Source organism: Poecilia reticulata, chromosome 4 (genome assembly GCF_904066995.2).
Source record: "Poecilia reticulata chromosome 4, P_reticulata-male-v2, whole genome shotgun sequence".
Classification (NCBI taxonomy): Eukaryota; Metazoa; Chordata; class Actinopteri; order Cyprinodontiformes; family Poeciliidae; genus Poecilia; species Poecilia reticulata.
The window spans coordinates 20,901,066-20,915,986 of record NC_088833.1 but is presented as its reverse complement, the minus strand read 5'-3'; the positions used below and the strand labels follow the sequence as shown (position 1 = coordinate 20,915,986).

Here is a 14,921-nt window from a genome sequence, read left to right as displayed (position 1 = left end):
TATCCAGTTGTGTACTCCCCCCACCCCCTACCAAATTGAACTGAAAACATTTATGCTTTGGGTGTATTTAGGTCAATGACACGAGGAAGCACAATTTGTAAACATCATGAAGGACGGGGGACTTTTGACAATTTTTGACATTCATTTTGAGTTGGTTCAACTTTTGTGTTGGTGCTGGAGTTTGACCGCATTGACAGAGCTTGAATGTGTTTGAATGAACTTTCGGTATGACTGCTGACCAGTGGGGTTCTCTTCTTCCTTCTGGTGTTGACTGGAATGACTATTATGGTGTAGGGTGTGCCTAATGCTGACTTTTGGCTGATGTTGTGGGGGATGCCGATGTTCTGCATGAAGCCTTGTTTGGATTTGAAAGTCATGATGATGCATATTGGCCAGACTGCGTGCTTTCTCGCGTTCAAAATGAAAGTAGAAGAGCTTTGATTATGAAATCTGGATATTCCAGTCTGCCTTCAGTTGTTGCCTACATTTCTTGAAATCCGAACGGTGTCCTCCCAGATGTTTTGCAGTGGCTCTACAAAATACAAGTGAACATCTTTTTAAACATATTCATTTATACTTTTACCTTTTTCTTGCTATTTCCCATTAGTATACACAAGTATTAATTATGCCAGTTCCAATAAAAGCTAAAAGAACAACAGAAAAAAATGTCATTTTGAATGAAAATTATCCGAGGTTTCAGAATCCCATAATATCTCAATCGTCACAGTACCTTTGATATTGCACAATCTTAATTAGACGGTGAAATATTCTTTTGCTACTCAGATCACACTAAATAAACTGGATGTTTTTTTTTTTACTTGCACATCACTACAAGACAAGAGAACCTATCAGCTTACATTATAACGTGACGTTTCTCAAGCTTTTGTCTTACTTGCATCTTGTCAGCATCTGAGTTAGTTCAACCGTTCTCTTTGTGATTACAAGAAACCACAGAAGAAGTGCTACCGTACACTGACGAGCCGTTATGATGTAACATGTTTCTCTGCTCAGACACAAGCGGCAGAAATTCTTTTTGTTTCAAAAATACTTTATCCCCAGGTGAAATAAAACGCATCATAGATCATACCACCCAAGAACCTTCAAAGAGTCATTGTGGACGGTGATGCTGCGGGGCACGAAGGACCTCCAGTAGCAGTCAGTGTTGATACAAATCTGAAGAAGCCTCTGATTGAAGAGACTGTTGCCATCCAAGGTTAACAGCTCAATATCCAGGGACGGTAATAACATGTCCTGGATGACTCCTTCAGTTGACGAGCACTGCTAATCCAGCTCATTTGCTTTTGCTGCTTTTCTTTAAACCTATGTCTGGCTGTGTGGTTAGAGAGACGTTGGAGTCGGGGGTACAATCCTTGTCTTTAATGATCGACGTTCCAACTCCTCTGGGTTTTGAGGACAAATTTCTGAGTCACTTTTAATTTATGACTGTTAATTTGAAAGCCACCAATAATTTTCTTTAATATCTGTCAATAACAGATTGCTTGTAAAGTTTGCTTACACCTGGGGCCAGTTCTGTGTTTCTGACTGCTCAAAAGGAGGACAGTCAGGAACTGCTGGAAAAGAGTAACAATGTGACAGCGTTGATAAAACAGGCCCGTTTATGGCTCATTAGCATCATGTCTATTTTAAACGGACTCTTCTCCAGAAGTTTTCCAACCATCTGCCATTAAATCTTGCTGGCGGTCACTTGTTACTGAAGACCTCAGCATAAAATGAGTTACAGTACAGATGTCCTTTTATTATTTGTTATGTAGCTCTTGGTTGGAGACAGTGCAAGACTTGTTACAAGCTTCCTACATGGTCTGGAAAAGTTTGGAATTTGATCCGGGTCACTTCCAGGTCTGAATGACGAAGATGATGATGATGATGATGATGATGATGATGATGGGAATATAAAGTAGAGTGAGGAAAATCTTTTTAATTGTAGTCGTCTTTTTCATTGTCTCGGTGTCTAAATGTTGTGTATCTTCTCATCCAGCTGCTTGTCCGTCCATTCATTTATCCATCTGTTTTTTGGTTTATCCATCCATCCATCCATCCAAATGGACATCCCAGTGTCCATTTGTCCAGCCGACCTTTGCTACATTTCCCGACAGTCGTTAGTTTTTGCTGGTTCCACATTCAAACATTTGACCACTGCTAAAATATCTGCCACAACTCCACAGTAACCATCCTATAATTGTCTAAAAAAAGGATTATGAAAATGTGAGTGTTGAAACCTCTGAAATTTTGACACTAAAATGTGTTGAACGTCAGTCAGCAGTAATCCGTAGATCTGTTAAGCCTGCTTCGTGGTTTATTTTTCATCTTCCTTCCTTCACGTCTTTGTTTTGCAGCGTGCTGTTTATGTGCATGCTTATTGCTCACATATGGCTTTTTTGATCTGGTGACTGTACAGAAAACACTAAAAGTCTCACTTCTCCTCACTTTATTTATTTTTTTGCTCCCTTTCTCCAAGGCATGAGGAGGAGCTACTCCTAGCCCTCCTCCTCCTCCTCCTCCTCTCTCCTTCCTCACCCTCTCAATCACCACTATCATCTGCCCCATGCCCCCTTAACCCCCAGCTGATGAAAAGCAGCTCAGATGAGCGTTTGACCCTGTCGGGGTCTTCACGTAACAACTTGGTGGAGGGTTACCTTGGCGACCAGGATGTCTTCTCGTCCCTGCGCAGGCGTTGGGAGGGAGTTTCCGCGTCTGTCTCTCACATGCGGCTCGTGTTTGCTTTGCAGCCACTGTGCTGTCAGGTGAGATGATGTAGTCTACATTGCGGTGCAGAAAGCCCAAGGCCAGCACAACCTGATCCCTCTGCGTTCGCTTCGGCTGAGGGCAGCGCCGGACTGCTGGGTCGTCTGCCCGACTCGGTAACGGTCAAACCTGCAAATGTCGCTGCATCAAACCCAAGGGTGCAGTCCGGGCGCTGTGATGTGGTGCTTTGGGTTTTCCACGTGTCTGCACGCGCTGCAGGAGACGTGCGGCTGTTGCGTGGTTGTGGGCTGTGTTTGCGCCAGTTCTGTCTTCCGACTCCTCGCCTTTTATGTCAGCGGCGAAAACAGCCTTTCGCGGGGTGCGCTCGTGTCTGTTTGCAGCATCTGTCTGTGTGTCCGTGACTGTGTTTACACTTCAGTTTCTGCTCAGAGCTGGAGCAAGAGATGGAGACAGAGTGGTGCATTGGTTTAGCCTTTTTTATTGGTTGTTCATTTTTTATTTTGGTTCTTTTGAATCATCCTTCTTAGTTTCTCCCTCTAAAGTAAGAGGATCTTTTGTTCTCTTTGTTGTGCATAAAAAGGACCCAGAGGGATGTCTGCGAGCCAACATTATGATAATCTAAGGACTGTTAAACCTTCACCCAGAGTCTACGGGTTTAATACTATTGGAATAATTGTGTGTTGAAGAGGTGAATAAATGATGATTAAACTATGAACTTTGGCTGTTATTCAGGTATTTAAAAAAAAAAACCAACAACAACCAACATCATAAACACACAGCAGAACACAGCAGACAGGTGGTGGAGAAAGTTGTGGAGAAGTTTAAAGCAGGGTTGGATTATAAAACAATATTCCACGCTCCACCTACACTCACAGGCCAGGAAAAGAGAGCATTAATCAGAGAGCCGGAAAAGGGTAGAGTGCCTTCTCCGGGTCACGGGGGTCGTCCTGCCTCAAGTGGAGGAGTTTAAGTATCTGGAGATCTTGTTCACGTATGAGGGAAGAAGGGAGCTGGAGGTCGACAGGCGGATTGGGGCAGCATCTGCCGTGAAGCGGGCGCTGTACCGGTCCGTCGTGGTGAAGAGAGAGCTGAGTCAAAAAGCAAAGCTCTCGATTTACCGGTCGATCTACGTTTCCACCCTCATCTATGGTCATGAGCTTTGGGTCATGACCGAAAGAACGAGATCATGGATGCAAGTGGCCGAAATGGGTTTTCTCCGCAGAGTGGCTGGGCTCTCCCTTAGAGATAGGGTGAGAAGCTCGGTCATCCGGGAGGGACTCAGAGTAGAGCCGCTGCTCCTCCACGTCGAGAGGAGCCAGTTGAGATGGCTCGGGCATCTGGTAAGGATGCCTCCTGGACGCCTCCCTGGTGAGGTGTTTCGGGCACATCCCACCAGTAGGAGGCCTCGGAGAAGACCCAGGACACGCTGGAGGGACTATGTCTCTCGGCTGGCCTGGGAACGCCTTGGGGTTTCCCTGGAGGAGCTGGAAGAAGTGGCTGGGGAGAGGGAAGTCTGGGCCTCCCTTCTGAAGCTGCTGCCTCCGCGACCCGACCCCGGATAAGCGGCAGAAAATGGATGGAATGGATGGATGGATAATCAGAGAGTCTTTCTAAGAGTAGCGAAGACCCACAGCTTAGGTGGGAGAATCTGTTGAAAGGACAAGTCGAGCGACAAGAAGAAAGTCATCGGTAAAGAAAGGGCTTATTAAAAGTGTACCACAAGCAGGACAGGGGATGACACGTTGGTAGGTACTCTGGTCAGATAACATCAAAATGTAACTTTCTGGGCTAAATGCCTCACACCACGAACACCTCAACTCCACTAGTTTTCTTCAGCAGAGTTCAGAGTTGATATGACATAGAGAAATAATAAAAGTTGTGAATGGAGCAGATGTTTTCCCTCCAACAGGACAACAGCCCCAAACATTCATTGAGAGCTACAACAAAATGCTTTATATCAAAGTGGGTTCTTGTGTTAGAATGGCCCATTTAAAGTCCAAACCTAAATCCAACTGAGAATATTTGTCGAGAGTTTAAAAAATTTACGTTTTATGGATTCTCTCAGTCAAATAAGGTTGAGCTAATTTACAAAGAAGAATGGAGAAAGAGGTTTATCAAACGTTGCAAAGCTGATAAAGGACAACAGACTTGGAGCTTTAATTCCAGCAAAAGATGGTTCTACTGAATGCAAATGCGTAAAACACTTTTTGTCTATACGTGGGAATAAAAATGGAAAACCGTATATGATTTTCCTCCCATTTCACACTATTTGCGTGGCTCTATCAAACACAATTTGAACGAAATACATTCCAGTTTCTGGTTGCAACGGGACAGGATGGAGTAAGTCCAAGGTTTCTTGAACCGGATTTACATGGACTGTTTGCTTCGATTCAGGAATCCTTGTGTCTGAAAAGACAGACATCTGATTAATCAAATAATCAAAAAAAATATATACCAGTTTTACGCACATGAGGGATGCTTGTGCCTTTTTAACTTTGTAAACAGTGTAACTTTTATTAGCTTTTTGGACTCGGAAGGCAATTTCCTTGATCCACAGTACATTTTTGTTTCACATTTAATAATTTTCCCTTGTATTTTGTAAAAGCATCGACCGTACTGGAACAAGCTTCTTATGTTTCTGTGTCAAAACCCGCTAAAACCCTCTTATTTTGTGAATCGGCAAATTTTATCTATCTGCCGTCTGTACCTGATTATCCTTACGGGGTTGTGGGAGAGACGGTGCCTGTTACCAGCGGTCAGATTGCCAGTCCATCACTTGAACAACAGACACAGGACAAACAACCATGCACACACTCAAATACCTAAGGCCAGTTTAGAGAGACGAATGAACCTAACAGTTTAGGTTTTGGACGTTGAAGGAAGCTGGAGTACCCAGAGAGAATCCACACATTAAACGGGCAAAACATGCCAATTCCATGCAGAAAGACTCCAGACTGGGATTCCAACTCTAGACCTTCTTGCTACAAGGCAACAGTGACGCAATATTTTTTCTGGCCATGTATGCAAAGAAGGTTCAAAATTTAGAATAATTGGACAAAGGTAGTGCATGTGCCTTAAATATGTATGCAAAAATTAACCCACAAAAACAAATGTGCGGCATTACTGCTGGATAAAGGTACAACATAGACATTTGGGTCATTGTGATGGTTTTGGCACACACACATGACTGACCATCACGTGTCAAATGTCTTCCCAATTTAGGAAAGTTTGCACCAATATGACCAGATTGCTCACATTGCCATTATGAACCACACCAACCCAATTGTTCACCGTTGGCCTTGTTGATGTAAGAGGAACAGAACTGGTTCGCATCTGGACGGGGTAGCATCATAGACATGACACCAGCCATTTTGAGATGTGAGGCACAGACTCCTCTGCAGCTCCTCGGCGCAGGGCTGAAACAGAAACATTTCAGCACGCTCTTTTTTTTTTTTTTTAATCAGCCAACATAACGGATTTGAAACAATTTATCCTGCAGCGTGCTGCTCACCGGTTATGCTCAGGCTGATATTTATTTTCTTCAGTCTTGGTAATTACTAATGAATATAAATGCGGGATCCTCTCTCTTTTTTTTTTTTTTTTTTGCAGCTCGTGGGCCGGTTTGTTAGCAATTCAGATGGATCTGGGTAAGAAAACGTAAACAAGGTTGACCTTGCGTGGTTGGCTGCTGCGCCGGAGCGGGCCCACTCTGTCGGCCTTGCAGCTGTCGCTTGGAAAAAATCCCCACGATGAACAGACTCACTCATACTAGTAAATAAATATATTAAAGCAGTCTGTATAAAGATCAGACATGAATCCGAGCACATTAGGAAAACGTCTCTTCATGCTATTATTGTCTAGGATTTCTTCAATGAGGTCATGTTTTAATTTTATTTCTCTCAATGACTTTTGTAAAAAAAAAACCCAAAAAAAAACAACCTTTTTACATTGATTGATATTTTCAGATTCCACATTCCAACTTGACTTTTTAAAAGTTTTTTTGTTGTTGTTTTTGGCATAAGTGGCCTTTATTCATTAGTAGCTGGACAGGAAGTGGGGAGGAGAGACCAGGGGAAGACTTTCAGGCAACCACCGAGCCACATGACGCCCCAACAACTTGGCTTTCGTCCAGCTCTGATCATTTTGGTTTTGGAGTTGCTGACAGTAGCACTCACCACATAATGTCTCCCGAGGTGCTTTAAGTGGATTTTAGAGGAAAGCTTTGCAATTCGTGTTTGGGATTTTGAGAAATTATCATTATTATCGATTTGCAAATTGTTATCAGAAGCATCTCCGTTTCATCCCAGTCCAGATATTTCTGACTATTTATAAATTTTTACTTATCCAAGTTTGTCCGGATGTCAAAATAAAACCGAAATGGCCCCCTCACCTCACGGCCGAGTTGGAAGCCAGCTTCGGGATTGTGCGGTTTGATTTATTTTGAAAGATGTAAAAACCCAAATTGGCTAAGCGTGTTTTTGTTTGAAAATGTCTCCAATGTTGTAACAAATTGAAGGGAAGATCTTTAAAATTGAGAGGCAAAGAAACTCTGCAGCCATTCGTTAAGTTAGCAGCATTCCATTTAAGAGCGGCGTGTTTGCGTTGGTGTGGCTTGTCAGACTGATGGAGAGCCCAAACTGCAAGGAGATTAGAGGTGAGGCGTTTGCTGCCTGGTTAAAGTAAATATTATGATGTATTGGACTTGAAGTTGCGCTGAAGTACTGTTCTGTCAGAGGAGTGGGGGAGTGGGGGGGGAGACGAAGCCGCAGAGACGCAGGCGACATTGTGCAGCGCAACAGACACGGCTCTTCATCAGGGGGTCTCGCCGCTGCAAAACGATGACACGGTGACGGAACATGTTGCCGATGTTGCCACAAAGTTTACACTGCGTTAGTGATCACTTCAGCAGGGAGCGCTGCGGATGGTTTTTGTGCTTCCATGTTAAAACCAGTGTGGGTTTGGTTATTTTTTGCTGCACTTAAAAACAGTTAATGCTGCCAATTTTTTTTATTTTTTGTTTTATAAATGCGTAGATTTGAAACCAGATATTTACCACACTGCATAAAAACCCGGTTTTCTCTCTCACGATCCCCCTAGGAGGGAATGCCTTCTGTAAACAGCAATATTGGGTGTAGAGGCAGAAGGAGCCCGGATGCCATCAGTCCGTGACACATCCGCCTGGAGTTCGATTCCTTAACCTTTGGGCCGTTTGCAGCATCTCTTTCCCTCCCTTTTCTCTCTGCCCATTTTCCGTATAATTACTAATCCAGGGGCCGATATTCTGTATTTTTTTTTTTAGTTCTTTCATTGGTTCAGCACACCTGAATAAAAGATGATTCATTACCGGGCCTCTGCAGAACATTGACATGCTGAGGAGAAATTTGGACCGTTTGAATCGGCCGTGTTGGAGCAGAGACACTGAACCTCGAGTACTGGAGCTGAACAACTATAGGCTGTAATGAATTGGCTTCCTAGATTCTTATCAATTTATATATACAAAACAAAGCAATAAAAACAACTTATTCTCGTGATGTTTTTCTTGGTATGTTGCCAGAATCACTAATGGTTGTGTGTTGTTGTTGTTGTTGTGTGTTGTTGTTGTTGTTGTTGTTGTTGTTATTGTTATTTTGAGTTGGTCATTGCAAAAACCTCAAAGCTCTTGCTTAACCAGTTCCAAAACCACCTTCTGTTTACGTTTGGGATCATTAATACAATGTATCGCAGAGTTTGGAATACATTTCAAATGGTCTACCTGAGCCCACAGCATGATGCTACCACCACTGCGCCTGACGGGTGATACAACATTCTTGGGTTTTAAAGACTCACTTTGACTCCTTCAAACATTCTCTTGACTCCTTCAAACATTCTCTTGTTATTATGGCCAAAATGAAGATGCAGTTTCAAGGAGCACCACCAGTTCAGCCCATAGTTTTACTTAGAGTGGATGATCACAGCTCTGGGAAGTCATAAATCATTCTGGTCTGCTCCACTTCTCCCATGTCACTCGTCTTAGGCTGCATACCTAAGTTTATCAAGAGTTGTGTAAATTACTCCACAGAAACGGCACTGAATTTGACTTTACAGGGATATCAGCAGGCCTGTTTATTTGCTCCTAAATCGCTCAGGACAGATTTTACTACTGTTCAGCTGTCCACTTGTGACACACGTTAGCGCCAGATCATGACAGGACCCGGGATATATGCCGCCAAGAGTTGTTCCCTCCATGTGATCTGGGGCATGTTTGCTTCCAGTATCTCGATGATGGCATAGCAACCGCAGACGCTTGTGATTTTATTTAGTCGCATTTCATTTTTATCTCGGGTGCATTCAAACATAACAGACTTATCTAAACGGCTCGGGGGCAAAGGTGAGGAAGACGATTGCAAAGTGAAGGCAATTCAGGAGTGATGACCTCACTGACCTGCTAAATGAAGAAACATAAGAGACCCACATAGCTGTAATGTGAATGTTTTTCAGAAAATGTTGTTGGGAATGCAGAATGTACTTTCTTTTTTTGAAGGACCAAGATTTAGAAATGTGTCTCTCTTTAAGAACTACATTAAAAAAAAAGGTTAATCAAGCTGAAAATAAACAATTCAGCAGCTGATCTGTCAGCTGACCTTTCGTTTTTTTTTTTACTAATACAATAGATTCAATACCATTTAATTTGTAAAAAAAAAAAAAAAAGAGAGGAAAAACATGTATTCAGGGGTGTCACTTTTTATTACATGTCATGTGAATTGGCTAAAACCTCTGTTGGTGTGGAAACTTCTGGTTTTCAGTAGAGCTCACCTCCGCCCAGTTGACTTCAGTTTAATATAGAGAAGTGCAGAGACACAGAGTGGCTTGATAAAGCCATGTTTCACATGAAGGGCCTGCTCTGGAGAGGTGAGTCTGCCTGCGCAGGTAAATCTTCCTCTCTTCCTAATCACACTGAGGCCTTGATGTTAAGGAAGTTTAAAAAAAAAAAGAAGAAAAATAAAAAGGCAAAAACAAGCCCTGGTTCAGCAAAACCTCCATGTGTGACTCCTCTCTCTCATTCACTCTTTCACTTCTGTCGAGCCAGTTTTTCAGGCTCCGAGGCTGATCGCTCTGCCTCTGGCTCAACCTAGTGTTTGAGAAACCTTCACACTTCTCTGCCTGTGAGCACAGTGCATGTTTATGCAAGCATGTATATCTCCCTCATCAGGTCCCCCCACCTCACCCCACCCCACTCATCTACAAGTTCCTCCTTTGACAAACTCCCTTGTCAAGTCGGCTTTTTTTTTTCCCTCAGAACTCTGAGCATGTCACGTCCCAAGTTTCAAAGTTTGCAGGCGTGGGCAAGTTTTTCTGTTTGCCAATTCATCTCCATTTTATGTGTCTGAGTTACTGCTTGGTGTTGAGGATGCCACGCAACTTAGCGCGCTTTTAGAATGAGTCAGAGCCGTGCGTTTCCAAAGCTCAACATTTTCTGACGAGGTATTTTATATATGCAACTTGGAGCTTTATCATAGAAGCAGTGCAAGAACTGCAGCCTGACATGAGTGGCGCTTGCAGATGACGAAGAAAGATGCAGCTTTGTTTTGGAAAGCACGAGTGCGAGGCATCTGGAGCTACATGCAGTCGGGATCTTTTTTATCCCTGTCACATGTAGCCCGTTTATCAGATCATGTCGGCTCAGCTTGTGTTTATGTGTGTGTGGGAAAGGGAGACGGCTGGCGCGCTCGCTGGACTAAGCCTGCCCCATTGACACACTTTAGATTTTAACGGGTGCAGGCGAGCTCTGAGTGGCACGGTGCAGCTGTCCTGTGGGTTAAGTCAACACCGAGCGGCGCCACGCCGCGGGCTGGCTCGTGGTGAAGAGTGGACCGGTGCGTGTAGCGCTGAAGGACCGACTCACACCAATTCCAGCTGTACTTTAGATGCTTAAGCGCATGTGGAAAAAAAAAAAAAAGGCGTAGGAGGATGCAAACAAGTTGGAAACTGGAATATTCTGATACTGGTGAGGCTTCAACAGGAAACTGTCTGTGCTTTGTTTTTAAAAAATGTATTTTCTTCAGCCTGTATGCTATCCACAGTGGCTGAGGAGAAGCCTTTCTGGCTCTTTGGATATTAAAAATTGTGTTATAAGACACTTTGCGAACTTTTGCCTTTTTATAAGCCTCTCTATGTATTTATAGGTGTATTCTGCTGTGTAATAGTCCATCTACTTGCTTTAACTCCAAGTAATAGCAGCTTGCGGCTCCACAAAGCCTAACATTATCCCCACACAACAACAGTTCTTCGTCTGCCGGGTCTATTTTTACCCAGTTCCTATTCACAATTTGGTGCTTCAATACACACAAATCAAAGCCCTTCAAACAGACGCTGCCCACACACCAAGGACCCTTTGAAACTTCAAATCTGTCAAGGCTGCATAGATTTCTCAATACACCTCCTCCAGAGGTTTTCCTGAAGGGAGTTCCTGCTTTTCTGCTCAACTGAGATTTACTTCAGTTCCTCCGCGCTGACACGGCGCCTTGAAAAGGCGCTCATTTATTTATGTGTGCTTTGTTGGGTTTTTAATATAATATAGTAGATAATATAGTAGTATTATTAGTAGTAACCTTTGCTGCAGATTCAGCTTCAGGTCAATTAGATTGCACATCTAGAGGTGGACATTTTTGTCCAGTCTTGTTTGCAGAATAGCTCTACTTGAACGGATTGAACGGAGATTCTCAATTGAGCTGGACTTTGACTAGGCCGTTTTAACACATGAATATGCTTTTGATCTAAGCCACTAAATTGTAGCTCTGGCTGCATGTATGTATAGTCATTCACAAGTTGACGCCTCTAATATTCCTGCGTTGCTTTGTTCCTCACCACATGATACTACCACCTCCATGTTCAACATTAGGCATGCTGTGTTCAGAGTGATGTTAGTTTTCTGGCGCATAGCATTTGGCATGTTGGCTGAAAGGTTAGTTGTTGGTCTCAGACCAGAACAGCTTTTTTGTTGCATTTACCGGGTCCCCAACATGGCTTATGGCAAACTGTATTTCCTGTGTCTTGCTTTAAACAATGGCTTTCTTCTTGCCGCTCTCCCTTAAAGTGTAGCTTTTTGAATTTCACAACCGATAGTTATCCCGTCAACAGATGACCTTTTCTGAACAGCGGATCCATGAACGTCCTCCTGATGAACTATGAGCCTGTTGGCTGTTTTGCTGTTCAGGTAGATGGCTGTGTTGGTTTGCAGATGACGATGGGCTTCACTTGTAATTCTGAGCTTGAAATATCATAGCCACATTTTCCACAATCTGATATCTAACCTGTCTAGTGAGTTACTTGGAAAATCTACCAACTACCATGATGTAATTCTGTTTGTTGCGGTAAATTGCTGCGTCGGTTGCCATTGCAACAGCTAACATAATTTCACCCAGGGTTGCATCTCCTCATATTTACTGGTAGCTATGTTCATCTTCCTATCAGGTCTGACCAGCTTACTGGGGCCAGTTGCAGAAAATCCAAATCATGATGCAGCCACCACCTTGCTTTAGAGTGAGAATGACGTTCAAGGTGATGAGAAGGGTTTGTTTTGTATTTATTTTCAAATAGGCCAAAAATTTCAATCCAAGTCTCATCCAATGCATCTTACCTGACTGTGTTTCATACTGTACCTGCCGACGTTTATCCCTATAACTGACTTTTCCACCATATGCGTGTGAATGAGTAAATGACTGGATGAAGTGTGAAGCGCTCAGGACTCGATAAAGCGCTAAACAAGTACCAGCCATTTACTATTTACCATAGGGTGGAAACTGTGGGGGTGTCACTGTCAATATTTGCAATATTTCTCTACATTATCACGGTTGTTTCTTTCAAATACTCTACTGCCATCTTCCTGCACAGTTGGTTTCCCTGGATTTTATTATGCAAGCAAAGAGCGGCTGGACACAAAGTGCACTCCACACTTTTCAGATCTTTTGTTAAAAAGCCACATATCGTTTTTCTTCCACTTCATAATTAAATGCTCCCTTGTGTTGGACTCTTAACCTGTTTTGTTGGAAGTTTTGCTAACATTTATGGTTGTAATCTCACAACATTTGAAAGCAGGGGTGTGAATACTTTCCTGTTCCACCTCTCATCGGCGTAGCGCTCCCTCTGCTGCTTCCACCTGTGACAGCTCGTTACTCTGCACACACACCTCGTCTTGATCGGTGCAGGGTCCTCGTTTGTGTTGCTCATTCAGCGCGGGCAGATTACGCCGGATGAGATTATTTATGACAACGTGCCTCTGACTGTAGAAAGATCATCCTGATGGCTACAGTAGGATTGGTGTGGGGCCGAGTCGGAGCTGCAGAGAGAGGCGTCCCAGGAACACCACAGGTGAAGGCACAACAACTAGTTCTGCAAGCGGTGTCTGCCTGATTGCTGCTCCCTTGCTACGGCTTCGTCTCGCCGGTTGAGGCCCGTCGGGAAACGAACGTGAGCTCCCGTTTGGGCTCTAGAGATTAACGTTGATTCACCAGGAAGGCAAATCCTCCCACCGTTCGACTGCGTCGTCTAAAGCAAATTGAAGCTCAGTTAGTCTCAGAGCGTTGGATCAGCGTCTCTCCGCGCCGCATACACCTGGTACTTTGTAGCTGGATAAGACGGGTCCGGTTGGCTCCGCCTGAACACAGGAATAAACACTGAGCCTGTCCAACTTCAAACGCTCTGAGGGTGGAAGGAGGGGCAGACGGTGCGTTTGAAGGTCTCCACTCGTTCCCCTCCCCCCTCCTCTCTCTCTCTATTGTCCATCCTTTTCTTGACCCTTGTCAAGCCGTTCTCCTCTTCGTCCTCCTCTTCGTCTCAGTTTCGTTTGAGCAACACAGATTCTCACTGGCAGCAATCAGAAGGGATCTGACAATGATGGCGTTATGTCTCAGTGACTGACATGGAGTCTGTCGATGAGCCGTTTGACTGACAACGATCCTCACTGCTTTGTGTCAGGCCCCCCTGCTGGGTGGGGAGATGCTACCACCACATGTACAAGATGAGTGTTAATATTGTTGTTGAACTGATTCATCAACTTCCTCCGAATACGCTCAGTAATTTCACATTAAAACAAACTAAACTTTTTCTCTTTTGAGTCAGTTACGATAACAAAAATAATTATTTTCTAAATCAATCAAGCTTATTTGTATGGCACAATTCAGCAACAAGGCAATGCACATCAAATATACTGGTCAATGTTCCATTTGTTATGGTTCAGAAGCAGCTCTAAACAGGTGGGGTGCTGGTCTCGATTTAAAGAAACTCAGTGTTTCAGCTCCTTTGCCATTTTCCGTAAGTTTGAGATGCATAAAAGCTGAATGCTGCTTCTAGGAAAACCGTTTCTTTACTGCGGATAATAACGCTTTTTGCCGTCTTATCGGCAGCATCTTCACAAAGCTGTTTAATTTTCTTCTGGGATTGATCTTGTTCCTCAGCTGTATGACTGATATTCTTATCTGTTTATTCTGGTCTATAGTCTAATGTGGCATCTTCAGGCATCTGGAAAATTCAATGAGACGTATGGAGGTCAGCAATTATTATTTTTAATATTATGGCTGGTTTGCGTTGATTATTCCAGTGACGTCACGCGAGGAAGCGGTGTGTAAAATACATCCACATACTGTCAGTTAACTAAAATTGTGTGAATTATCAGAATCTTACAAAGTTATGATGTCACCATTTGTTGTTCTTTTCCCCCAAGTTTATAATGTAATCTTCTGAATTTGATCAAATTAATACAAATTCTCTCTTATTTTGACACGTCGCAAATACAAATACTTTTGGTTTAGTTGGGTTTGTTGACAGACGCAGAGCTAATAAAGGTTGAGTGTGTAAGGTTTTCTAAAACATAGAAAACTTCTGCTTTCTGCACCCAGTTCCACATTGACGTGCATTTTATTGTGTGTGTTGTGACTGTAAATCTCTGCTCTCTGCCCCGTCCAGGTGCGAGTGCGATGAGGAGAAGTTTCAGACAGTGAGGTCATGGGCTGCACCTCGGCCAAGCAGGTGTCGGCCGTGCCCAACGATGAGGAGGGACGCGGGAAGGCCTACAGCAACGGAGACCTCTACTCTGGTCAGTTTTACTCCCGGCTGTCGAGGTGACGCCCGCAGCTCCGTCTCGCTCCACGGCCGAGTTCAGCGCAGACCCGTGGCCTCGTTCTGAACCCGCAAGAGCCCTCTGGCAGAGCTGGGTTCTCTGG

At 43.7% G+C, this 14,921-nt stretch overlaps 1 protein-coding gene across 3 annotated transcripts in view; it reads left to right on the top strand.

Moving 5' to 3' along the window:
- Window positions 1-14,921, top strand: part of LOC103463620 (uncharacterized protein C1orf21 homolog) — a 34,389-nt gene that overhangs the window by 1,077 nt on the left and 18,391 nt on the right. For 2 of the 3 annotated variants that reach the window (XM_008407092.3, XM_008407091.3), the window contains exon 2: window positions 14,665-14,794. In XM_008407092.3, the coding sequence (XP_008405314.1) occupies window positions 14,704-14,794 (91 nt within the window). In that variant the 5' untranslated portion in view covers window positions 14,665-14,703. Of the gene's footprint in view, window positions 1-10,493; window positions 10,709-14,664; window positions 14,795-14,921 lie in introns of those variants that run through there. The other variant, XM_008407093.3, reaches the window with a different exon arrangement.